This window comes from Osmerus eperlanus, chromosome 26 (assembly GCF_963692335.1).
Source record: "Osmerus eperlanus chromosome 26, fOsmEpe2.1, whole genome shotgun sequence".
NCBI classification, from domain to species: Eukaryota; Metazoa; Chordata; class Actinopteri; order Osmeriformes; family Osmeridae; genus Osmerus; species Osmerus eperlanus.
The window spans coordinates 9,041,435-9,064,924 of record NC_085043.1 but is presented as its reverse complement, the minus strand read 5'-3'; the positions used below and the strand labels follow the sequence as shown (position 1 = coordinate 9,064,924).

At 44.6% G+C, this 23,490-nt stretch overlaps 2 protein-coding genes and 1 long non-coding RNA gene across 3 annotated transcripts; 1 reads left to right on the top strand and 2 right to left on the bottom strand.

Moving 5' to 3' along the window:
• Window positions 1–144: 144 nt before the first annotated feature.
• Window positions 145–1,858, bottom strand: LOC134013037 (uncharacterized). The gene is made up of 4 exons (XR_009928669.1): window positions 1,777–1,858; window positions 1,330–1,594; window positions 903–1,181; window positions 145–361 (listed from the first exon to the last, which is right to left on the bottom strand). It is a non-coding gene; the product is annotated as an uncharacterized LOC134013037 (long non-coding RNA).
• A 3,981-nt stretch (window positions 1,859–5,839) lies between these two features.
• On the bottom strand, window positions 5,840–14,020 carry LOC134013050 (fibronectin type III domain-containing protein 7-like). Its single transcript, XM_062452790.1, is given in 15 exon segments — window positions 5,840–6,955; window positions 7,935–7,972; window positions 8,118–8,147; window positions 8,385–8,644; window positions 9,218–9,458; window positions 9,461–9,475; window positions 9,572–9,826; window positions 10,275–10,532; window positions 10,673–10,927; window positions 11,507–11,761; window positions 11,845–12,099; window positions 12,703–12,963; window positions 13,172–13,429; window positions 13,631–13,646; window positions 13,870–14,020. Coding segments are annotated over 14 exon segments (2,445 nt in total). The 5' UTR covers window positions 13,924–14,020; the 3' UTR covers window positions 5,840–6,955; window positions 7,935–7,940.
• Window positions 14,021–14,407: 387 nt separating this feature from the next.
• On the top strand, window positions 14,408–21,904 carry stxbp3 (syntaxin binding protein 3). Its single transcript, XM_062452646.1, has 19 exons — window positions 14,408–14,515; window positions 15,119–15,168; window positions 15,305–15,386; window positions 15,515–15,591; window positions 15,846–15,918; window positions 16,032–16,132; window positions 16,873–17,018; window positions 17,315–17,408; window positions 17,571–17,695; window positions 17,859–17,957; window positions 18,064–18,121; window positions 18,236–18,301; window positions 18,526–18,597; window positions 18,705–18,840; window positions 19,037–19,143; window positions 19,291–19,389; window positions 20,468–20,553; window positions 20,790–20,938; window positions 21,321–21,904. Exons 1-19 carry the CDS (start codon window positions 14,470–14,472, stop codon window positions 21,437–21,439), a joined length of 1,785 nt encoding a protein of 594 aa, XP_062308630.1. The 5' UTR covers window positions 14,408–14,469; the 3' UTR covers window positions 21,440–21,904.
• Window positions 21,905–23,490: the final 1,586 nt, after the last annotated feature.

The following is a 23,490-nucleotide window of genomic DNA, read 5'->3' as shown; positions in this document are numbered from 1 at the left end:
ACTCTCCTGTGCAGAAATGAACCACTAGAGGGTGTCCTCCCTAATTAACCTGTTGGCACAAAGGTGGGAAGGCTGAAAAAAGGTTGTTTACAGAAGAACCAGCCGTGGGTTTTTACCGGTGTTGACAGAAACAGCCGGGCTGTACTGGCCGTTGCAGTCCCCGCTGACAGAGTACACTGAGAAGGTGTAGTGACGTCCGCAGACCGTGTCTGTGAAGAAGCAGGAGGTCCTCTTTGGTCATGCAGTCCATCGTCTCGCCCCGGGAGTCCACAGCCTTGGCCCTGTAGTAGGAGGTGTGGTTGGTGGGCGCCCAGGAGAAGATGATCACGTTGCTGGCACACTCTCGGTACAGAGCGAGATTCTTGGGGAACAGGGTACTGCGAGAGAGAGAGAGAGAGAGGAGAGAGAGAGGAGAGAGAGAGAGAGAGAGAGAGAGAGATGAGAGAGAGAGAGAGGAGGAGAGAGAGAGAGAGAGAGAGAGGAGAGAGAGAGAGATGAGAGAGAGAGAGAGAGAGAGAGAGAGAGAGAGAGAGAGAGAAAGGGGGGGAGAGGGAGAGAGGGGGAGAGGGAGAGGTGGGAAGGATATGGGATGACAAAGAAAGGAGGAAATTAGGTCAATAATCAATGCCTCTCCACACAAAAAAAATTCAGGCCAAAACGCCCTGATGTTGAAGATTAAACCTCTATTGGTTTTTGTGAGGTATTGAATTTTATGTAGACCACAGCCTTGCTCTAAATAGGCTGCAGAAAACAAGACAATGTTGAGCTCATAGGAGTTCTCATGTTCTAGGACAAGCCTAGATTCAAGAGTCAAAAGACAACCATTCTTCGAATTTCCTCTATATTTAACCTACTTAAAACATGAGGTTGTTTAAACTCAAAATCGGATGGGAGGGATTCACGTTCAGCCCTATCTCACCTGTACTAAAGGTAGTGGTGGCGTTTGGCGCGCTCTCGCAGCTGTCCGCCAAGGCAATCACGTGCACCACATATCTCTGTCCACATCCCAGCCCCGCGATCTGGCAGCTGGTGCCCTGCGTTGTGCAGGACAGTACCGTCCCGTTTGCTCTCCACTGCCTCCGCCTTGTATGAGTCTGCCGCGAACACTCCATCCCACGAGACCGAGGCCGAGCTGGTGGAACAGCTGTAGTCCACCGATATGGACGTCACTGGGCTCAGTTCTAAAACACATTCAAAGTTAGTAAACTGAATGCCTTCATTAAACTTTGTTAGACATAAAAAGTCTTATTCTAATAGTTGAGAATTTCGTGTGCGAATACGCCACATAATGAACTAGACCTATAATTAACTAGGCCACGACCAACTCACTGTTTGTGGTGTAAACATAATTTCTAGGTTCTCCTGGATCCAAGAAGTCATTGTAGGATGATATTGCTATCCGATAGGATGAACATGGCAGTATGTTCTGTAGGTCCAGTTGGGTTGCCGACACGTTTGTCACAGATGTGATATTTGTTACCAAGTTCGTGATTTTTCACTTCATACAACAGAACCTTGTTCACAGGCTGCCAGCTGACAAGAGCCGACCGCTTTCCAGTCTGCACCGCGGAGCAGCTCGCGGGGGGTTGAACCACTAAAAGGTGAAACAATAGTATTATTAACTGATGTTGATTTCTGTTTAATTAGTTAATGAAATTATAGGTAGTTGCGACTTGACTTAGCCTATTTCAACGATTTGTTTGTGTGTGAATTAGGCCTATCCGCATTGCATTATGAGTAACTTTGAGCTGTTTGCAGTTCATATTCAATACTTACAGGTAGAGATGGTTCTCACTCTGCTACTCGCTCCGAGTCCAGCGGAGTTTTGCGGTGAAGACGGTACAGTCGTAGGCGTTGATGGCTGTAAGTTTGTGACTACAGCGGTCAGATTGGTGTGGGTGAAATTGAAACGTTCTCCTGTCTTATTCGACTCCACGATCAGGTAGTAACGCGGCGCTGTGAGCACGCGCGCCCATTCCAATTGGATTGAGGAACTTGATAATGCCTTTGAGATGGTTAACTGAGTTGATGTGGGAACTATGACATGAGAAAGGTTGGTTGAGGACATGTTCAGAGCTGCTCCAAGGCAGTACGAATATACAAATGACTAACAATTCAAAATGACTAATAATTAAACGATTGACTATATATATTGTAGAAAATGAGGGGATGTTTTCTTAACCTGTTGACGACACGTTTGTATCCAAACACATCACATAGTAGAACTGGAACACCTTCAACGTGACGCTATATTGTGTTCCTGGTCTCAGGCCCTGGACCAATTTCTCTGTGCTGGCCGCAGATAACGTCACCACGACAGGAGCCACAGTGTCTGTCATATTTATTACTCGTAGGTCCAAAAAATAATTTGTAGCTCCGCTGTATTTTGTCCATTTTACGAGAAGCGACGAGGCGTCTGGAGAACTTATCGAAGTAATTTGGCATTCTGAATGACAACGGAGAAGCGAGTGACAATGACAACAGTGTTATCAAGAAACACTGTATTCAAAGTCCAAATTTAGTATTTTTATTTACCATTAGTATTTAGTAATTATACATTTATCTTTGTATATAAAAACATTCTAAAATACATCCCCTGCCTCAGGGTAATGATTATTCCTGTAAATTTGAAAGCCACATTGATGTGTAGTCTTACCTTGTGCCTCTGTAACGTTATCTGCAAACAAAAAAATATAAATAAATTAGATCTTACTCCAAAGAGAAATGTGACATATCATGGTCGTACAGCTATACATCCCAAATTCTACATTTGCTCTATCAGTAGGATAAAGTCCCAAATTTACCTGGCTCAGGGTCGCCAATACGAAAGACAACCGTAATGCTCTTAACAATCCCATCTTTGACAATGTCTGCAAGTTTTCAATTTAGTTCCATATACAAGGGAGTCCAAATACAAAAGGTGTTCTGAATTCTTTTGAGCTACAGTGCAGGTACTTCTGAGATGCGGGAACCAATCAGTAGGCCCCAAATTGGGACAGTTCTCCTCCTGATAGCCTCAGGCACAGAGATGCCCGGCAGAGGGAGGGGAGGAGGGCGGGGACCTTGGAAGGGAGGGAGGGATGGAGGAGAGAAAGGAGATGGCTCTGTCTGTATGGAATGGTACAGCTGGTGTCCACAATGTAATCTTCAGTTTTCATCATGTATGGTATTCACTTGTAGTCGTTGACATGACCCCTATAGAACATGAGATCTTTAATCATCTTCTTGTGTTGGGATATATTTTCTTTCCTAAAAGTTGGTTAAACCATGTTTGTTGTAGTTCAGCTTGTTCCGACCACATTCTTGTCATTTACTGGATTGTTTAAAGTGTGTCACTAGCCAATTGTATCAATCCTTAGAGGATTTAATACAAGTCAAATGTCTACTTATAAGAAATTGTGTTGATGTAATCTCGTTGGCATTTATTTGTGCTTGGTCACATTTTTGTCCAAGATTAAAAATAACCTTGAACATGATTTTTGGGAATATTAGACTTTTGATCACAATTCAGAATACGACAACCGACATGTCGGTTAACAGAGCTATTTATGAGTACTGTGATATTTTGTAACATTACATTTTTATAGATTTTGAAGATCTTTTTTCATTGATTGATTCCAGAACAACTGTCATTGTACTACTTTAAGTTTGTCATCCGCTGCCTGACGCACATCGATCATATCTTTGAACACATTAAAAGAAAACTATGCCTTATTTGACGTCAAATCTGCAACCATCTGATCTGACCCACAAATGTACCTTTGTCTGCCGTGTTGAAACGTGGAACTGACCAGAAAAGCACTTATTGTGTGAACTCACAGCACCACACTAGGGTTGTTGATCGTAACACATTAGCGATGTATGGAATTCCTATTTGGCCCTGTTTTCTCCTCATTGTGTGTGTTTTTCATTTACGTCCATAGGGAACAATGCTTGGGAACACAGACTGAACACAAAGCTAAAACCAAGGGAGTGGTCTGAGAGTGGCTCATCGGAGACATATGGCTGAAACCCAATGAAAGTAGGTAACTTGGGAATTAGGGCTTGGAGCAAACAGGTACATTTACTAGGTATGTCAAACCAGCGTAACACAATTTTGGGCCTTTGCCTTGATATATCTCCTGTGATGACAAGGTTGGTATTCCTGAAAATAATCGTTTGTTTTTTTTTTTGGGGGGGGGGGGGGGGTGAACTTTATGAGGGGTTTGTGTTGTGATGAAAGGAATCTTTTATTACTTGAGAATAATAGGATATCTCTTCTTGGTTCCTGATTGTACATAAGAACAAGGAAGTCAACATGAAAGTGGAGACTTCCCACTAAGGCCAGCCAAGAAATTCAAGCTGCTGCTTAAACAAAGGCTAATATTGAAACATAATCACTAAGGACAAGTGATGTTAACGCCTTGTTTTCTCATTGTATTTTTGGTTTATGTGGCAAGTTTCTATCTTGGCAGACAGGTCATCACCATCTTATGGGTCACTGTTTAGGGTCAGAAGTGAATGCCAATGATGTCAAGATCCTTTGATTCCATTAATAATGGAATTAATGAATGACGAAAATGTCAGTTTGCATAATTGGATGTCTTGAAAGTGTTAATTCTTCACCTTTGATAACCTATATTAATTGACATTATATAAGGTTTACTATGACTACAGCCGTCCTCTAGAGGAGGGGATCCCTCAATGCTCCTCCCAAGGTTTCTTCCATTTTTTCTCCTCTAGTGAGTTATTCTGGGAGTTTTTCCTTGTCTTCCTTGAGGGTTTAGGTTGGTTGAGGGGCAGTTCTATGGGCGTATGTGAAGCCCTCTGTGACATTGCTTGTAAAAAGGGATATACAAATACATTTTGATTTGACTACACACATTAGGTACTGTACACATATCTAACATCATCTGGATGTATTCGATTCGATTCCCGGCCGTGCCAAAAATGATGTTGTGTCCTTGGGTAAGGCACTTCACCTGTAAGTCGCTCTGGATAAGAGCGTCTGCTAAATGACTAAATGTAGTGTAAATGTTGATGGGATGGGTCCATTACATAAGGTTTGAGTGGCTCTGGGCGGGGTGGGAGGATTAGATGGCTGAGGCAACAAGCCTTTCTAAAACTGCCTCACACTGGCCTCATGAATAGCTCTTTTCCCCATGGACCTCCACCTTGGTATCATAATTGATAGCCTATACCTTGCGTGGTGCATTGGGGATAATAACCAAAAACCATGTCCATTGTCGGCATCGGGAACCAAGCCAAGTGAAACTTAGAAGACATTGATAGCTGGAAGAATTCAAGAGATGGGGACAGGCTGTTGTCTTGTCCGGTGTGGTTCAACGTGTTTGATACGCTGTGCTGGATGCGTCCTCCATGTTGTCGTGTGAAACACAGCCACTACAGGCATTTGATCCGTGTTAACCCCTTGTGTAACCTTCGGGTTAAGAATATTTAGAATGCAGGTTTATTGTTCAAATGTATATTGAGTTGCATGGGTTGTTCAAACATACAAGACCTATATCTATGAAAATATTGAGCCTTATTGTGACTCTTCTAGTTCCTCAGCTGTGTAAATGTACCCTGTTATAGCTTCTTATGATGTGTTTCTCTTAGAAATAATCAAAACACACATTTAATGCAATGATTTTTTTTAATGAAGGAAATATGCAAACATTTGACAACAGGCAAACACATACATATTGCAAACCAATTTTGAGATTCTTCTGGGGTCACTGGGGACAGAACATCCTCAGCTATAAGTTACAGCTGCTTTTGATTGACAAGCAGTTCGTGTCCACCATTCATCCTCAGAAGGCCTTCTGCATAGGGAGATAGTCTTTACATATTCTTGGTTGAAAAATGTCAAATTCTTAAGTAACAGCGGGCCAGATGTTTCAGGAACTGCATTTTTTATTCTGGAAAGCTTAGGGGGCTAACATCACAACACCAGGATTTTCATGACATCAAATTAAAGTTAAAAGTTGGCGCACACAGTCTTCTTGTCTTGTATTAGACACAGACAATCGTTTTCCTACTTTTATTAATTATATTATTGTTACTTTAAGATGCATGTTTAAAGTTGGTTTCTCTCTTGAACAGAGATCTTATTGGGATTTTTATTTTTGTTTGAATTGTTTATCACTTGTATTATTGTTTTTATTGATTTATGTAAAGCACCTTGAGCTGCAATTATTGTATGAAATGTGCTATATAAATATAGTCTTACTTACTTACTTACTTACTTTATAGCACCTTTCTTTATTCATCCAATATTTTTTATAGGTTTTTTTCTTCATAGTTTGTCAACTGGTAGACGGAACAAAAATAACAGCAATGGGGATATGTTGACAGTTGACATAATAATGTACCAAAATAGTGTATCTATGCATTGTTATATCTTGGGGCCCTGAGATTAGGCTGAAGTTGACAATTTACAATGCAGCCTCTTAAGCCGTTTGACTTAATAATGTGTTCAAGATAACACAAACATTGTTGGCAGAATAATTGTGCTTATAAGATTCCATGGTAAGATCACCTTTCATTGTAAATGCCTGAGATTTGAGCTAGGGCATTTGTAACTATTATATTACCAATAAATACGTTTAGCTGGGGCACACATACCGATATTTTTGGGCAACAAACATGCACTGAGGACTGGAACACCAAAACTAAAAAATCACGTTAAAGTATTTGAAAATAGCCTGTTTCAATTGTTCTATAAATAATAACAATGGTCCAAAAACACCATAGTAGCTTTTGATTTAAAAAAAATATTTGGCTCTATCAACATGCACACTATTTTCTAGTTTTAGTGTCGAACAACAGTGTAGGACTTTAGTTGTTCAAACCCACGTATATGTTGAAATATCTTCTTTCTTCCAGAGATGTAGGGGTAGGGACATGGGATAGAGATGAGGAGGATGTGATCAGCTTCTATCTTCTGCTAAGACCTAAAGTACAGGACTGGAAACTGGTAACAGAAACAATTGCAAACCCATGAAAATCACATTCGTCTGTTTAAAAATATGTCTTTGGCTTTAGGTTGTATGTCATTCATCAATATATTAGTCCATTTTTTTAAATTATTATTGTGATAGAAGGGTTATTCTGTTGCAATCACAAGTTTAACGTTTTTTGTGATAAAACTGTAGTTTTGACTTCCTCTGTGCTGTGAGGGATGCAATGTCCATTCATGACCAGCAGAGGCGGCAAAGTATTGATAACATACAGAATACTGATGAGCTCAATGATTCTCACTTACATTCCCTTAGGCATGGGAGGGTTATTTGAAGCCTTCTCTGTCAATGTCCTCAGAACAATTCTTGTGGCTAGAAGTCAGTGACTCTCAAACAAAAGCATTTTTATATCTCATATTTATGAACTGAACACCAGTGAACATTTCTATTTCTTTGGGGGGGATCTGATTACACGAATAGCTAAGGACTATGGAGCTATGATACAGTTGAGGAATGAAACCTAATCTGTTAGGGGAAGTGCTTTATTGACTCCAGAATAGTTTTTTTAGTTGTTTGTTTTGTCCTCTCTTGGCTGTTGCGAGCCCCTAGGGGGAGAAGGTTGACCCCCTCTCTGTCCTCTATCCGGAACACGTGTTAAGTACAAGGAAGGAAGATCCAATCCTGGGATTCAATTTACATGTAGTCATTTAGTAGACGCTCTTATCCAGAGCGACTTACAGTAAGTACAGGGACATTCCCCCGAGGCAAGTAGGGTGAAGTGCCTTGCCCAAGGACACAACGTCATTTTGCACGGCCGGGAATCGAACCGGAAACCTTGTGATTAACAGCCCGATTTCCTAACCGCTCAGCCATCTGACCCCTCCTAGACACAGACTGATAAAGGAGGCTTTTCATGTGTTGACAGCATAATGAGTCCGACTTTCCTTCATGATTGAGGTGAATAGAAGAGGTAATGGAAATATCTGGACTTACTGTGCACTAGTCCAAACTTCTTTTTCCGCGATACATGACTAAAAAAAAAGAATGGGTGTGGTATAAGTAAGTTTGCACTGTTATTATGAATTTCTCTTTGTCACATCAAATATACAGTATTTACACTATTCAGTGAATAGGTTTGTAACAACTTGCAATAGGTTGTTGTATTGACCGGCTTACCCATTCCAACATTGCCTCCTGAACAGGAAACTGAAAGAGGACAAACAAAAAGCATGTAAGCGAAACATAATTATCTTACCACAGAGACATGTATTACCTGCTCCACTCTCCTCCCTCCACTCTCCTCTGACTTTTGATGTCAGATCTCATTTCCATTACATTTACATTTAATCATTTAGCAGACACTCTTATCTCTGATTAACAGCCCGATTCTCTAACCGCTCAGCCACCTGACTCCCCTAGAATTTCCTGCCCCTTGTCCAGTACCTGAGTACATCCTCTGGGGACAGAACGGGACCATGGTCCCGTCCGTCGTGAGCGGGGCCACCACCACGGTGTAGACGTCCCCACACAAGATGTCGGAAACGTCACACGAGTTGCCCCCGGCAACCGGACTGCAGGTGTAGTTGGTCTGACTGCCGTACACGTCCGCCGTGGTGTTGTGGAGGGCGCCCGCGGAACGCCAGTACACTCGCAGCGTGTTGTTGCTCATCTGGTACAGCTTCACGCCCGAAGGACAGCAGGGCCTGAAGCAGATCACCAATCAGATCACCAATCAGATCACCAATCAGATCACATTTTGAGTTTGAGTGTGGACCCGTTTCACAAACCGTGTCACAGACATGCTTCACACACGGCCCATAGGACTGCACCCAAACCAACCTGAACCCTTAAAGCCCAATTTATACTTAGGTCGCAGACACTTTTAAAAAAGGTCGCCGACAGAAATGACTTCACAGTTGACACTTTTAACCGTCGCTTAGAAGTGTCGCCTACCAGGAGAAATTTCTAACTGGCGCTGATGTCGTCACATAGTGAAAAAATAAAATTGTCAGTTTCTCAGATTGATCAACTATGAATGTAACGGTAAAATGATTCTGTTTACGTCACGCGAACATTGAGCACAGGCGACTGTTTGCCGAAGTATAAATGCAGCAGCCTGAGCGACACTTTTTTTTTTCCGTCGGCGGACCATTTCAAAAGTGTCGGCGACCTGAGTATAAATTAAGCTTAAGAGTAACAGATTGCAAACGTTATGCGATGTGGAGGGACTGCTGTGGAGAGGATCTCGACATGTGATAGGCCGACGTGTATGTCACTCACTGGATGAAAAGCCGCGATAGGTGCACTCAGACTTGTGCCCGGTGCGGCTGTAGGCCTCCATGCTGACGGTGTAGTTGGTACCACAGGTGATGCATCCCATCAGGCAGTGCGAGTCCTGGGTGTGACAGCGGGCGTGGCCTTTCGATGACGTCAGAGCGGTAACGAAGGACTGGGCTCCCCTGGCTGGTGACCAGGTGACGTTTGTCATGGCTTGTGTCACCTGGTGCACGTTGAGGGTCTCTGGCAACACGGCGCTGAAGGAGAACGCCACATGTTCATGTTTCTGACGGAATTTTTATATTTACTACTAAACCCTGGGCTAGGAAAGGGGAAAAAATCCGACGACCCACCTGTTTCTAGGGTAACGACGTAGCTAGGGACGCTCTGTCCCACGGCGGTGGTTGCTAGGACGCTGACGTCGTAGGCAGAGCCACACGGCAGGTTGGTTATGACACAGGGCGTGCCGCTGGATTGGCAGGTGTGGGTGTCGGGGGCCCCCGCTGCAGTCACGGTGTAGTTGGCTGCACGGTTGGGTGTGGTGAAGTTGACAGAGACACTGCTGTTGGTGACCTGTGAGATCCCCAGGATGTCTGACATACAGGGGGCTGAGAGAGAGAGAGAGAGAGGGGGGGGGGGGGGGGGGGGGGGGAGAGGGATAGGGAGATAGATAGAGAGTAGGAGAGAGAGGGAGAGGGACAGAGAGAGAGAGAGGGAGATAGAGAGTAGGAGAGAGAGAGAAGGAGGGAGGGGGAGAGAGAGGGAGTGAGACAGAGAGGGAGATAGAGAGAGAGTGGGAGGGAGGGAGAGACAGACAGAGAGAGTGTGAGAGAGAGAGAGAGAGAGAGAGAGAGAGAGAGAGAGAGAGAGAGAGAGAGAGAGAGAGAGAGAGAGAAGGAGGGAGGGGGAGAGAGAGGGAGTGAGACAGAGAGGGAGATAGAGAGAGAGTGGGAGGGAGGGAGGGAGGGAGGGAGGGAGGGAAAGAGAGAAATTGGTTAAGAGTCACAGTGAGCATAATCCGGTATCAACTGATTTAGAGTGTGTGTGTGTGTGTACCTGTCTCCTTAGTGTGGGTACCGCAGGCCCAGTTGCAACCTCTCCCCTCGCTGCAGGGGATGACCATGACGCTGTAAGGCCTGTCGCAGGTGAGGTCAGAGAGCGCACACACGGGGGACGTGTCGTTGCACAGGATGACGTTCGAGCCCTCGACCGCCCGCGTCTCGTACACCTCGGCGCCGCGCGCCGCCGACCACTCGATCTCGAGGGTGTCCGTGGAGACCAGAGAGATGCGCACGTCCTCCGGACAGCAGGGCACTGAGGACACACAGGAGGAGGGGGACATGGAATCGTTTTCATCCGGGAACCGTGACTCTCAGAGAGGATAATGTGCAGAGTGGGGAGGACCAGCCGCGGTGCATGAACGCTGGGTGGGGGATCAGGGTGATTTCTCTTACGGGTGGTGTAGTTGAGTACGGTGCCTGGTGGGCTGCCTCCTGCCAGGTTGTAAGCGAACACCGTCATCAGGAAGGTGTAGCCACACTGGCAGTGGAAGTCGCAGGTGGTGTTGGTGGTGTTGCACCTCTCCTCGATCCCGTCGTCTCTCTTGATGAAGGCCACGTACTTGTCAGCGTAGGGCATGGGGCCCCACGTGACGGAGCAGTTCCCGGCCTGTGTCTCCTCCACCCACACAGGCTCTGGTGGACAGGGGACTGGGAAGAGGAGGACTGGGAGTCAGATGGCTGGGTGAGGGAGTCGGGCTAGTAATCTGAAGGTTGCGAGTTCGATTCCCTGCCGTTGCGAACGTTGTGTCCTTGGGTAAGGCACTTCACCCTACTTGCCTTCGGGGAGAATGTCCCTGTACTTACTGTAAGTCGCTCTGGATAAGAGCGTCTGCTAAATGACTAAATGTAAATGTAAATGTAAGAGCACAACAGGACAGTCAGTCGGTTTCATCTGTACCACATGCTTGTTACATTTACATTTAGTCATTTAGCAGACGCTCTATCCAGAGCGACTTACAGTAAGTATTACAGTACAGGGACATTACCCCCGAGGCAAGTAGGGTAAAGTGCCTTGCCCAAGGACACAACGTCATTGGCCTGGCGAGGAATCGAACCGGCAACCTTCTGATTACAAGCCCGATTCCCTAACCGCTCAGCCACCTGACTCCTTGTTGCAGTCGTCAGTCGTGCTACTCCCACTATTGGCATGACAGTGCAGTTAGTATGTCAGGGAAGTCTTCCCTGTTTTTCCCAGGTGGGATGTACACGGCATGCTGGCGTACGTACAGGAGGTGAACTCCTGAGCCGCGGAGGGAGGGCTGGGACCAGCCAGGTTCCTGGCGGTGACGGTGAGAGTGTGTTCCTGGCCACACGCCAGGGGGGCGAGGGTGCAGGTGCCCACGGCGGAGGTACAGTTGATCCCCTCCGAGCTGAGGACCAGGTAGTCGGACGCCCCCTGGACGAGATGCCAGGACACGGACAGACCCGCTGAGTATTCGTTCCTCGACACGTTCATCTGAACGATGCTAGGAGTGGGAGGCCCTGCAGGAACACACACACACAAGATGATTCAGCACAAACCAAGACACACACACTCAACCGCAGTTCTTGAGCCTCATGCTTACGTGTGATCTGGGAGCCGTGGGCATCGTCTCCCTGCCTATTCATGGAGTCCCAGGCGTTGGCCTTGATGGCGTACACACTCCCAGCCTCCAGGTCCGAGAAGGTGACGTTGGGACTCGTGATGTTGACGTCTGTGATGTTGGAACCCTCCATGATGAGAGAGAGAGTGTAGCGGACGGCGTTGGCTACTGGCTGCCATACCACGACGATGCTGGAGTTACTGGGAGAGCTGGTGATCAGATGAGGGGCAGCAACCACTATGGGAAGAGATTAACCGAAACATGCATTTTGATTTCAGAATGAGTTTGTAGGTATTCATCCTTTTTATGCAGTGTTCCCATATAATCACTTGAGATTATCGAATGTTGATCTGATAATAATAAACAAGGAATTATGAGTCATGAATAACCTTGCATACAATGGGACAATAAGATACTGGTGTTTTGTTAGTCGTTGATAATGAAATCAGATCCTGTCAAGAGATACAGGTCATACCCTCAGGGAGGCCAGCTGAATTCTGTGGATGAGGTAAACCCTTTGTTTTTAAAGAGAGGGGTCAGATAAAGTTACCCCGGGTGGAGGATAACCCTCCACCCACCTCTCACCCTCAAGGCAATGACGACATTCAAGATGAGAGGAAAACTGGATTTGCGGAGCCGCTCGTATCAAGCTTGGGGTGATGTATGTAAATACTCCCATCTTTCAGCCTGGTGTATAGGTCAGTGCAGATATCAAGTGACTTATGTGAGGGAATGAGTAGAAAAGGTGACACAAACGGTTCGTTTCTTTATACCGGGCTCGTAGACTCGTGTGAGGTTTATCCAGCCGTGAATGTGAGGGGATGCTAGCTAGCTAGCTACCTGTCTTTGCTTCCGCGGGGAGGGACGGCTGACTCCGACCTCCGCTGTTGACGGACAGGACGCTGAGAATGTAGTCGGTGTAGGGCTTGAGGTTGGTCACCGTGCCGGGGGAAGAAGACGCGTCGGTCTCGGAGAAGAAGGAGCCGTCCGCGGTCTCGGCGCGCAGGACGTAGGATGTGGCGCCGGGCGCCGACGTGAACTCCACTGATATCCTGTCGCTCTGCTTTGAAGTTGCCATGACGACGCTGGGTACCTCAGGAGCTGAATACGAGAGGCCATCATTACTCTACGTTACACTGCACAGTAGCACAATCACTCATGAACACTTGATGATTTATCATGATTTATGATTGATCAACTGTAATAAAAATGGATAACAATATAGCTGTACATATAAAAGTTAGACCTTCACCGGCTGTCTAAAAAGTGTGTCTACTCCTTCCTTTGAAACAGCCCAAAATAAACTCACCCGTGATCTTCTCAACCTGAGCTTGGCTCAGCACATTCAGAGAGGCATCCATCGCCTCCACCTTAACGGTGTACAACGTGTTGGGGGACAGAGAGTTTACAGAGCCCATCACAGAATTGGGGCCAAACTGGGCAAAGGCAGGGTGAGAGGGTGAGTTTTTAGGTGTGACTGTAATCTTGTAGGATGTGGCTGAGGAGTATTTGGTCCACTGGACTGCCATGCTCTTGGATGTAACAGAGAACACGGACACATGCAAACCTGATGGAAAAGATGAGGTCATCGCTTATTATGTACATTGTAATAATTGTTTAAGATGTAATCATTTATCACCAACAGCAACCTACAGTACAGGGTTATACATATTTTGATGGAAAAATATGTTGGTATGCAGGTATTTCTCTTGGAATGCATTGACTCCTATAATTGATGAATGCTTGTTGAAAAAACATGTAGGATTACCTGAAAGAGCAGCACTCTGAAAGAACAAAGATATAATAAATTAAGTATTAATCAAACTCAAATGTCACAAACAAACTGATCATTTTCATGATAAATATATCGGACACAAACTAAAGCCAATATTAATTTGCTTATATATAAAAGTATCAGTTGATGTGGTTATATCAGATAAATATTCTCTGAAATATCTATACTCACGTAAATAAAGATAATGTAGAATCTATTGTCACCGTTCTTACCTGACAGGCAATACTCAGCAAGGCAAAGACCACAATCCACTTCACAGTCCCCATGCTGTCGTTATTTTATATTTTTAAAACGGTCCTTTTCTGAGCAGTTATTTCTTACAACGGCAGTCTCTCAGATGTTGAGAGAATATTCATGTCAGACCTTTTTCTTTTCTTTTACATAATTTTGGTCTGTCAAGGCTGAAATACCTGCGCGTGTCCCCTCCCACTGGGACAACCGTCCAATCACTGACAGGCAAAACATGCTGCTTCAGGATATATATACATTTGCTGTACAAATTATGTTTAATTTATAAAACGATATGATAATGATATTAACATTCATAGTTATATAATAATTAGGCTATATTAAATAAATATATTAATGATAATGATGTATTGACCCCATAATAAAGTTTTTAGCTGTTGTTGTATACAACCATAATTAATCTCAATATACATCTACATTGTGAGATTTTTGGTTGACGATTTATAATGAAACTAGTTAAATCTGACATTAAATCTACACAGCTGGGTGACATTTGTTGACACTGATGACGAAGTTCAACGTAGAGCGGACAGGAAGATCCAACCACAGGCTTCAGAGGAAAAATGGCAACTGTTTCGGATCACGGTCTAAAAAAAATAGTTTGGCAAAGTAAGTTGTCTTTTTATTACTAAGATTACCTTAGACCGTAGCGTATATGAATGTCAGTTCTTCTTTTGAAATGTTTAATTTATCCCTTTAAAGAAGTTGAATGGTTGTCTGCAATGAAATGCGTGCAAAGTTGTCTACACCCTTTTTGACTCTCATGTTAGCTAGAGAGCTAACTGGCTAGCTCAGGAAGTCATACTTTCCATTCCTGTACATCAAGCTAACTCGCTAGCTAGCTATGGTAGGAAGTTTGAACACACTAGTTGGGCTGTGAAGTTGTTCTAATAAAGCTAACTTGCGTTTACTTGTTGATAGGTAGCCTATCGTGTTTAATTTTGGTGCCGTTACTTAGCCTACTAGCCAGCTAAACAGTAATTACAATGCTAGAGCTAGGCTAGCTAGAAGTTGGTAAACAATCAACTGGGTGACTCGGAAAACAGGCATGTTTGGATAATGTAGCTAACTTTGGCAATCGGCACCAAAACATTGTCAAAAATGCATGTAATTGTAGTCGGGGATTCACAGGAATCAGACGTTATGGTAAGCAAATGTAATTGTAGATGCATATAAAGTCTGTCCTAATTGTTCTTCATTGGTTATTCACAGAAATACAGGAAACAATCATTGCGGATTGCAAAAAGTCTGAAGTATGGAAGGTAGGGCATAAATGAGAACACCGGAGGTTGAAATACCCTCTCAGATTACATACATTCCTGTTGAATTGCGAAGTGGATTGTGTTTGTGTGTCTTGAGGCATAAAACTTCCAGTACTGTATCTGCTTTTGTTCCCAGATATTGATACTGGATCAATTTACCACCAAGCTTCTGACTTCCTGTTGCAAGATGTCAGACTTGATGTCAGAGGGAATCACAAGTAAGTCAAATTATGTCAGATAATGTCATACTAACAGTGACATTTTACATTCTGCTAAGAAGATGGGATGGCGTTTTACATTTTTAATATACTACATATACTATGTTAATCATATTTTTACTACTCAGTTGTCGAGGACCTTTTCAAATGCAGAGAACCTGTCCCAGAGATGAAGGCCATCTACTTTATGTCCCCAACCTCAAAGGTTTGACCTGATTAGACTGTTAAAATCACTCAACATCCTGTTGCAATGGATCATTATAAATTACGGATTTTACTTAATTTAAGATACGTATATGTTTATTGTTTGCATCTCCATGCCACAGTAAATGCCGTGTTTGTATAACATACATGGCGAATAAACCGAATTCTGATATAGATGTCATTGTTGTTTTATGCTGGGATCACATTTTACATTTTAGTTTTCACATGTTTAAAATTACACTATTGTGCTTATAGTGTGTGGACGCCTTCATTGAAGACTTCAAGACTAAACCCAAGTACAAAGCAGCATATGTGTACTTCACTGACTGTAAGTACTCTGGCAGAAGTATTCCATCAATTTGAGTCAACAGACATTTTTACTTTGCACAATAGTTCATCACGTTTATTTCTAAAAATGTGTATTTATTTCATCCCCCCCAGATTGTTCAGATGATTTGTTCAGCAAGATGAAATCATACTGTGCAAAGTATATACGTGTCTGCAAAGAAATATGCATCTCTTTTTTACCCCACGAAGCACAAGTAAGTTTCCTATGTTTTCACTCTGGTCCCTGGTTGTGTCTAGGAAAGCACGGTCAGGGGTCAGGGGTGTGGACTGACAGCAACCGTGCTTTGCCAAAAGTATCCTCCTTACTTCTTGTCTTTTTCCTTTATCAAAATGCCAAACGTCATTCTTTTCAGGTTACATGCAGAGCTTGCTTTTAATCAATTTAGACATGCATTGATAACTGTTTTTAAGTCAAAGATAACTTGGAAGTGATTTCCTGTTGAGCGATGCAACACTGGTGCTTTGACAAAACACATTTAAGAGTGTTGCTCTCAGGTGTTGAGACATTGTGGTATTACGTAAGCTCCTGTCTCTCTCAGAGGAATAAGATGTTATGAAGAGTAATTGGCCCAGTAATCAAGCAGTATTACAAGACTGTATCTCTTCCATTGTAAGTCTCAGCAGTTTCAATTAAAAACATAAATAGAGTCAATAATTCAATGGGGCTTTCAGAGAGAGGGGTGGAGAAGGAGAGATTCTGGGCTTTTGCCTGTCTGGTGAAAAGTAAAAAAGAGAGAGACAGGGAGAGGGAGTGGGGGAGAGAGAGAGAGAGAGAGAGAGAGGGAGAGGGAGAGAGAGAGAGAGAGAGGGAGAGAGAGAGAGAGAGAGAGAGGGAGAGAGAGAGAGAGAGAGAGAGAGAGAGGGAGAGAGAGTGCAGGGGTTTCATGGGGCTTTGAGGAGGATTTAAAGTATTCAGCAAATAAACGTCTTGCAGGTGTTCACCTGTGATGATCCCGGATCCTTCCAGAGCATTTACAGTCCAAACAGCGGAGACAAGGGGAAGACACTAGAGACTCTGGCCGACCAGATCGTCACCCTCTGCGCCACGCTGGACGAGTACCCTGGCATCAGATTCAAGAAGTGAGCTGCTTCTCTCTCGGTTGGAATTCAGTCTCACCCCCCCAAGCATAAGCAGACCATGCCCTTCTGACAAAAGGCAACCCAGCAGTATTAAATGACGAGGACAGTACTGCAAGGTGGTTTCGATATTACTAGTCATGAAAGCCCCATAGGTCTGACTTTGAATACAAGTGATCATCTGCTCAGTGTATTTGTTAAGGTGGACAAAAGCAAGAATACAGGATTCATTTCTCTCTGTTGCTATCTAAAAAAAACTGTATTGACACTGCAATAACCTATTGTCTATCCATTGTCAGGGACTCCAGCATGTACAATGCAAAGCACCTAGCAGAGTTGGTGGATAAAAAACTGTCCAACCATTACGAGATGGATGACAAAGGCAAGAAGAAGGTGAAGCTCATCTACTTCCTGCTTGTTGTCAAAACAAATACTTAGGCTCAGACTCTCAAACTATCAAGGATAAATATGTCTTTAGAGGACAAGCTTTATCCCATGAAGTCAACTGATGGGTGGTGTGTTTTGGGTGGTGTGTTTTTGCTCTCCCCTCCTCAGGAGAAGACCCACGCCCAGCTGTTGGTCGTGGAGAGGGGCTTTGACCCTGTGAGCCCCATCTTACATGAGCTCACCTACCAGGCCATGGCCTACGATCTGATCCCTATCAAGAACGACGTCTACAAGTAAGACATGTTAGGCCCCTGGCCTCCTGTCTTGGTTTTCATTCCCACTTCTGGTCTTGAAGGCTCAAGAAAAGAAATGGGTAGTATCTGGAAAATTCAGGAGATAACAGTCGGCGAAGCAATGCTTCGGTGTAATCTAGGCCTGTGCTGATGTTTTGCTCAGATACAAGTCTAAAGACGGCTCAGAGAAGGAGGCCCTGCTGAACGACGACGACCTTCTGTGGGTCCGACTTCGACACATGCACATTGCTGAGGTCTCTGAGTAAGTATACGTCATTTTTTGAAGGTTTGATTTAGTAAGTCCTTCTGAAATATGATTCCTGTTTCAGTAAGTACGTCTACTTTTGTTTTATTCCGTGGAATTGTAGACAGATACCCAAGCTGGTGAAAGAGATTGCCGCCAAGAAGAAACAACCAGATGGAAAGGTATGTGTTTCTCATATTTCTCTCCTTAATTTTTTTTTTTAATTTCCGGTGGCTGTTAAATTGCTTCCCTGTTCTTCTCCCCCCCCCCCCCCCCCCCCACCCACTTTCTTCCAGATCACAATAAGTGGTTTATCCCAGCTTATGAAAAAGATGCCTTCTGTCCGCAAGCAGGTGTCTCAGGTACTTAAAGCCAGGGGACCATTCAGGTTGGGTAGAGTTCTGCCTTCCAGACCTGGTATCAGATGGTTACTTAGACTGGTGTCTTGTAGATGTATTTTATTTCCTGTATCATATTTTGCCTTATTTTTTCAATATGTTATATTATTTGTGTATTTTTCCTGTTCGTTTAGTTTTCTTGGTTGATTCTTCCAATCATGTTTCTCCCCCCCCTCCGTAAACCACAGAAAACTGTTCACCTGAATTTGACCGAGGACTGCATGAACCAACACGAGAAGAAGCTCTGCAAAGCGGAGCAGGTAGGTACCTACACACTACTGGGACCAGGAAGGACTCTGTGGATCTCAGGTCACATGACATAGGCCACATGAACAGATGGTTCAGCCGTCACGTTGTACCCCTGCAGGACCTGGCTGTGGGCTTGGACAGCGAGGGCCAGAAGGTCAAGGACCCCATGAGGACCCTGCTGCCTGTGCTGCTGAACACCTACAGCGTCTACGACAAGATCCGAGCCGTGCTGCTCTACATCTTCAGCCTGAACGGTGGGCCTCGGAGGGCTGGCGGCTCTCTCTCCCCGTCACGGGCTAGCCGTCACAGACTAGCCTCTGTGTTCACGCCCCCCTTTCATCCACCGCTGTGGGGAAGAAAAAGGGTTGGGTCAAGTGGGGGTTTTGATTGGGCATAGGTAAGTGGATTAAAGGTGTTTCATTAGCGTGTGTTTCTTTGTGTCGTGAACAGGGACCACCGAGGAGAATCTGAGTAAACTCATCCAGAATGTGAAGAACGAGGACAGGCAAGAGATGATTCTGAACTGGAAGGAACTCGGAGTCTCCATCATATCAACGGCAAGTCAGCATTTTCCTGAAGAGAGAGCGAGGACTGTTTCTAGATTGCGTGTTGGAACTTGTGACTGTCATGCGATTGTCGGCCTTTCGGCCTTGTCTCTTCACCTCCGCCTGAGAGTTTCGCTTTCCCCCGTCCTTTCTCTGCAGCCGAACCTTTTTTCTCGGAAGCCGCCCAGGAAGGACCGCTCTCAAGACGACACATACGACCTCTCCCGATGGACGCCTGTCATCAAAGACGTGATGGAGGTCTGTGAGAGAGGGCCGAGCGTCCACAGTGCGGAACTCTGTCAGCCATCTCTGGTGCCCGGGGAGTTGCAGGAAGGGCAGGGTCTTTGGGGTGTCGTTCATATCTCGAATGGAAAGAGACAGTGACAGAGTGACGGCATGTCGGGAGGCGGGCATGGGTCGGAGATAGTGTTGGTCAGTTCCGTTTATGGGCTTTGGTTGAGAAAAGGAGAATGTAGGCACACGGAATGGGGGGGGGGGGGGGGGGGGGAGGGCTTATATATCTCTCACCCACCCAGTTCACAGTTCCAAACTGGGACACTGGGACTCCCTCTGTATTGCCACCCTGAGAAAAAAAAAGGGTTGCCACCCCTCTTCAAGATTCACAAAAGAAGGTGGGATTCAGGTCACCTGATTGTGAAGGATCAGATACAGTTGTCCCGTAGTGTGCTGTCCTTATGGATGCATATTGTCGTCTCCCTGGGGAGCGATGGGACACTGTTTGCTCAGCTTTGTTTGGTGGTCCCTAGGGCACAGCCATACACCAAGGAACATTTTAAAAGAACAAAAAAAAGGTTGCCTGTAATCCCTAATCTTGGGCCACTTTTCATATTTTCCTTCCAAGCTTTTATCTTTTATCTTTTGTTGTTTTAAGCTTTTGTTTTTTTGTTGTAACTTTTTATGGTGTTATTGTTTGAAAGTTGGCCCATGGCTCTTTCTGTTGAGGTGAACTGATAACATGGACATGGAACTAGAAACCATTCAAGATTCACTCGAGGGTACATTCCTCAGAAAGGACAATGTAACACATTACCTAGCTTTAACGGTGCTACTTGAATTCACCATAGCTCGAGTCGTTTTCACTTCCCTTATTTCAAGTCTGACCCTTGAAATCGTTTGTACAGAGACAGCCTTAGGCTCTGCCTACTAATCTCTACGTAGTCCTTAACAATGAAACCCCAATCAAAACAACTCAAACACCTTTCAGACTGTGTCGTCTCTGCCGCCATCATAGACTCACTTAGCAGGATATCAAGCTTATTTCGTTGTTTCATTGTTTTCCTCCTGCGTTGAAAGAACGTTTCATATGTGTTCCCAGGATGCTGTAGAGAACAAGCTGGACAGTAAGGAATGGCCGCACCAGTCTGAGTGTCCTGCCGCCTGGAATGGCTCTGGTGCAGTCAGGTACATACAGGGAACCTTTCATATACATTTATGCATTTAGCAGACGCTTTTATCCAAAGCGACTGAGTAAGTGTGTTCTGGTGTGAACTAGCTTAGCCCTCCACGCCCAACACAGCGGGCAGCAACACGACAGAACAAAAGGATGTGTAAAGCTACGTTAACCAGCCCCTCCAGCCTCTGATCTCTTCTCCTTCATGTCCTCTCTCTTCCTCTGTGGTATCCCTCCTCTTCCTCAGCGCCCGCCAGAAGCAGAAAACGAGCTCCCAGGAGGGGCGTAGGAGCGCCTCGCGGCTGATCGTCTTCATCATCGGGGGGATGAGCCACTCTGAGATGCGCTGCGCGTACGAGGTCACGCAGGCAGTCAAGTCCTGCGAAGTCATCATAGGTGGGTCCTCCCCCAACAGCGCCCCCCCTCCTAAGGCTCTTGATCATTGCAACTCGTAACACCGGCCTGTTGCTGGTTGTCTCCCCCTACGGTCTCTGGATGGTAGTGCAAAAACGAGTGGGAGTCGGGTGGCTAAGCGGTTAGGGAATCGGGCTAGTAATCTGAAGGTTGCAAGTTCGATTCCCGGCCGTGCAAAATGACGTTGTGTCCTTGGGCAAGGCACTTCACCCTACTTGCCTCAGGGGGAATGTCCCTGTACTTACTGTAAGTCGCTCTGGATAAGAGCGTCTGCTAAATGTAAATGAAATACAGTTTTCTGGACGACACGAGAGGCTTACGTGTTTTTTCAAGCGGCGTAATTCTTTTACCGTCTTCCTGACAGGGTCCTCGCACATCGTCACCCCAACCAGTCTCCTAGACGACATCCAGGCCCTGACCAAGGCACCGACCCATGCACCCACGGAGACCTTCACTATCGTGGTGGAGGACACAAAGGTCTGAGCAGCATCCTCACGTTGCTACTAGCAACGCCCCCCCACCCCAAGCCTGAACACAGAGCACTCACCCTCCAGCTCGGAGGCCTGAAGGGAATTTGTATCTACTAACACTTCCTGTTTGAACCCGGTTCATAAAGTTAACGGTAAGGCGCCACAGCGTCCTGTTGTTATTGTTATCCTAACTTCCTGTCGTTTTTTTTTGTGTATTAATAAAGAATTAATAAACAGGTGTGACATTTAGTGTTGGGAGGAAACTGAAATTGTCAAGAGATTGTGTGGAACAAAGTAGAGCTAAGCTTATGTACATAATGAAGCACTGAATCATGCTAGCTATACCTTCCCAGACCTCCCTTGTTATTGTTGATAGAATTTTTCAGATATAATTATACTGCAGAGTGAATGTAACATAATTAAGAATATGTACTTTTTTGCCTACTGAACGACTGACAAATAAATGAATGACGTTGTTCCATTGAGTCCAGATATATTTTTCTTTTCTCTTACTTTTCCAAAAGCATTCATAATCAAAACTTATAGGAAGTAAAAAGATCGTGTTTCACCACGACCTGGAGTTATAGGTGAGAAAATACTTGTTGTGGGAAGGTCTGTAAACAATCACCTAATCGGGATATTCCATCAGAACAACAGTTATGTGATATTCTTCAGAGGAACTGTACTGTAAGGAGACTGCTTTGCCAGGCAGCTCCAGTGAAAGGCGGACCTCCAGGAGACAATGGGAACAGCAGGGGTTTTGTCTAAAGGATCGGGCATTCGGAGTACCGGGGTGTCAGGTGAACGAGGTGCCCTCAAACTGGCGCTAAACAAATAATCAACCCAGCTTTCTTAGGCGTTTGTAATGTAATATGTCAAATCTGTCCTACTTGGACTCTATAAATTATAGTTTGATTTTGCTCTTGAGGTTTGACGTTTTTTCCTGCTCTGTGTATTAATATTGTAGATATTGTTGTTACAACCCAGTAGCGTTGCCATGACGAGGCCTGGGGGGGGGGGGGGGGGGCTTAGGAGGACCCCTCATTTCTTGACTCTAAAAAACAAAATACTGTTAGAATTACACACTTTTGATCCTTGATTTTCTGCTTTGCTTTCTGTATGCACTATTTGTGTACTCTTTGGATAGAATTGTCTGCTAAATTATTCTTTATAGGACAATCCATGAAGGGATATTTACACACATAGAGACAATGTGTATGTTAGGATTTCAGTAATCTTCAGATGAATCCCTTTAGGGCTTCAGCCTTGCTTTACAAAGAGGACATCATTTGACTGTGTGTGTGTGTGTTCGGGTGCTGAGGGCGGCGTGTCTATTATGATTCGTTTATCCTGGGGCACCACCTACAGTCTAAGTCTGGCCCTACAGGCGGCCGTCATTCGTAACATGCCTTTACAAATTGGTACGACATTAGATTATTTTTGTTTAAATGTATTATTGACCTGTATGTTATTGATTATTAACGATCATGGTTCAATCTACCACATCGTCCCTAAATGACGCTTATGGTTGTGTTGATGTAAGAGACTAACACAACTATTTGCTCAAATATAAAGAACGGTTACAGCTTTGGAATTACTGAATATAAATGCCAAATGGTAAATAATACTTTTCTGTCTACCAACCGCAATTCATCAGATCAAATTCTTATTGCCCATGTTCCCTGTAGTAAATGGGCGTGTTTTCCTCCAACGTGGCCTAAGCGCCATTGGTCAATTTAGGGCGCTGTTTCCCCATGTGGTTTGCGAAAAAAGTTACATTGGCGACACCAGTGACAATAAAAAATATGTAGATACCACCCGAGATATCTCGTACAGCATCAAAGTTAAAGGACTATATCCGGGTTTTATCAGCGCGAGGTAAGATTTGTCATTTTTTCAACTCGTAACACGTTTACTTACTCAAGCTTTTAGTTTATTCGACAATGAGTCGACAATCCACCCATTTTTGGCCCTAGGCTACTCAACTATTTACGTAATGTTCACATAACGAAAAAATTGCGATGGTAGGCCTACTAAACGGCTACCACAATTAAGTTTCCAAAC

Coding starts and splice junctions, on each gene's coding strand:
- stxbp3 (XM_062452646.1), top strand. CDS start 14,470: ATGGCAACTGTTTCGGATCACGGTCTAAAAAAAATAGTTTGGCAAA. Junction 17,019..17,314: donor CCTGGCATCAGATTCAAGAA/GTGAGCTGCTTC, acceptor ATCCATTGTCAG/GGACTCCAGCATGTACAATG. Junction 17,409..17,570: donor ATGACAAAGGCAAGAAGAAG/GTGAAGCTCATC, acceptor TCCCCTCCTCAG/GAGAAGACCCACGCCCAGCT.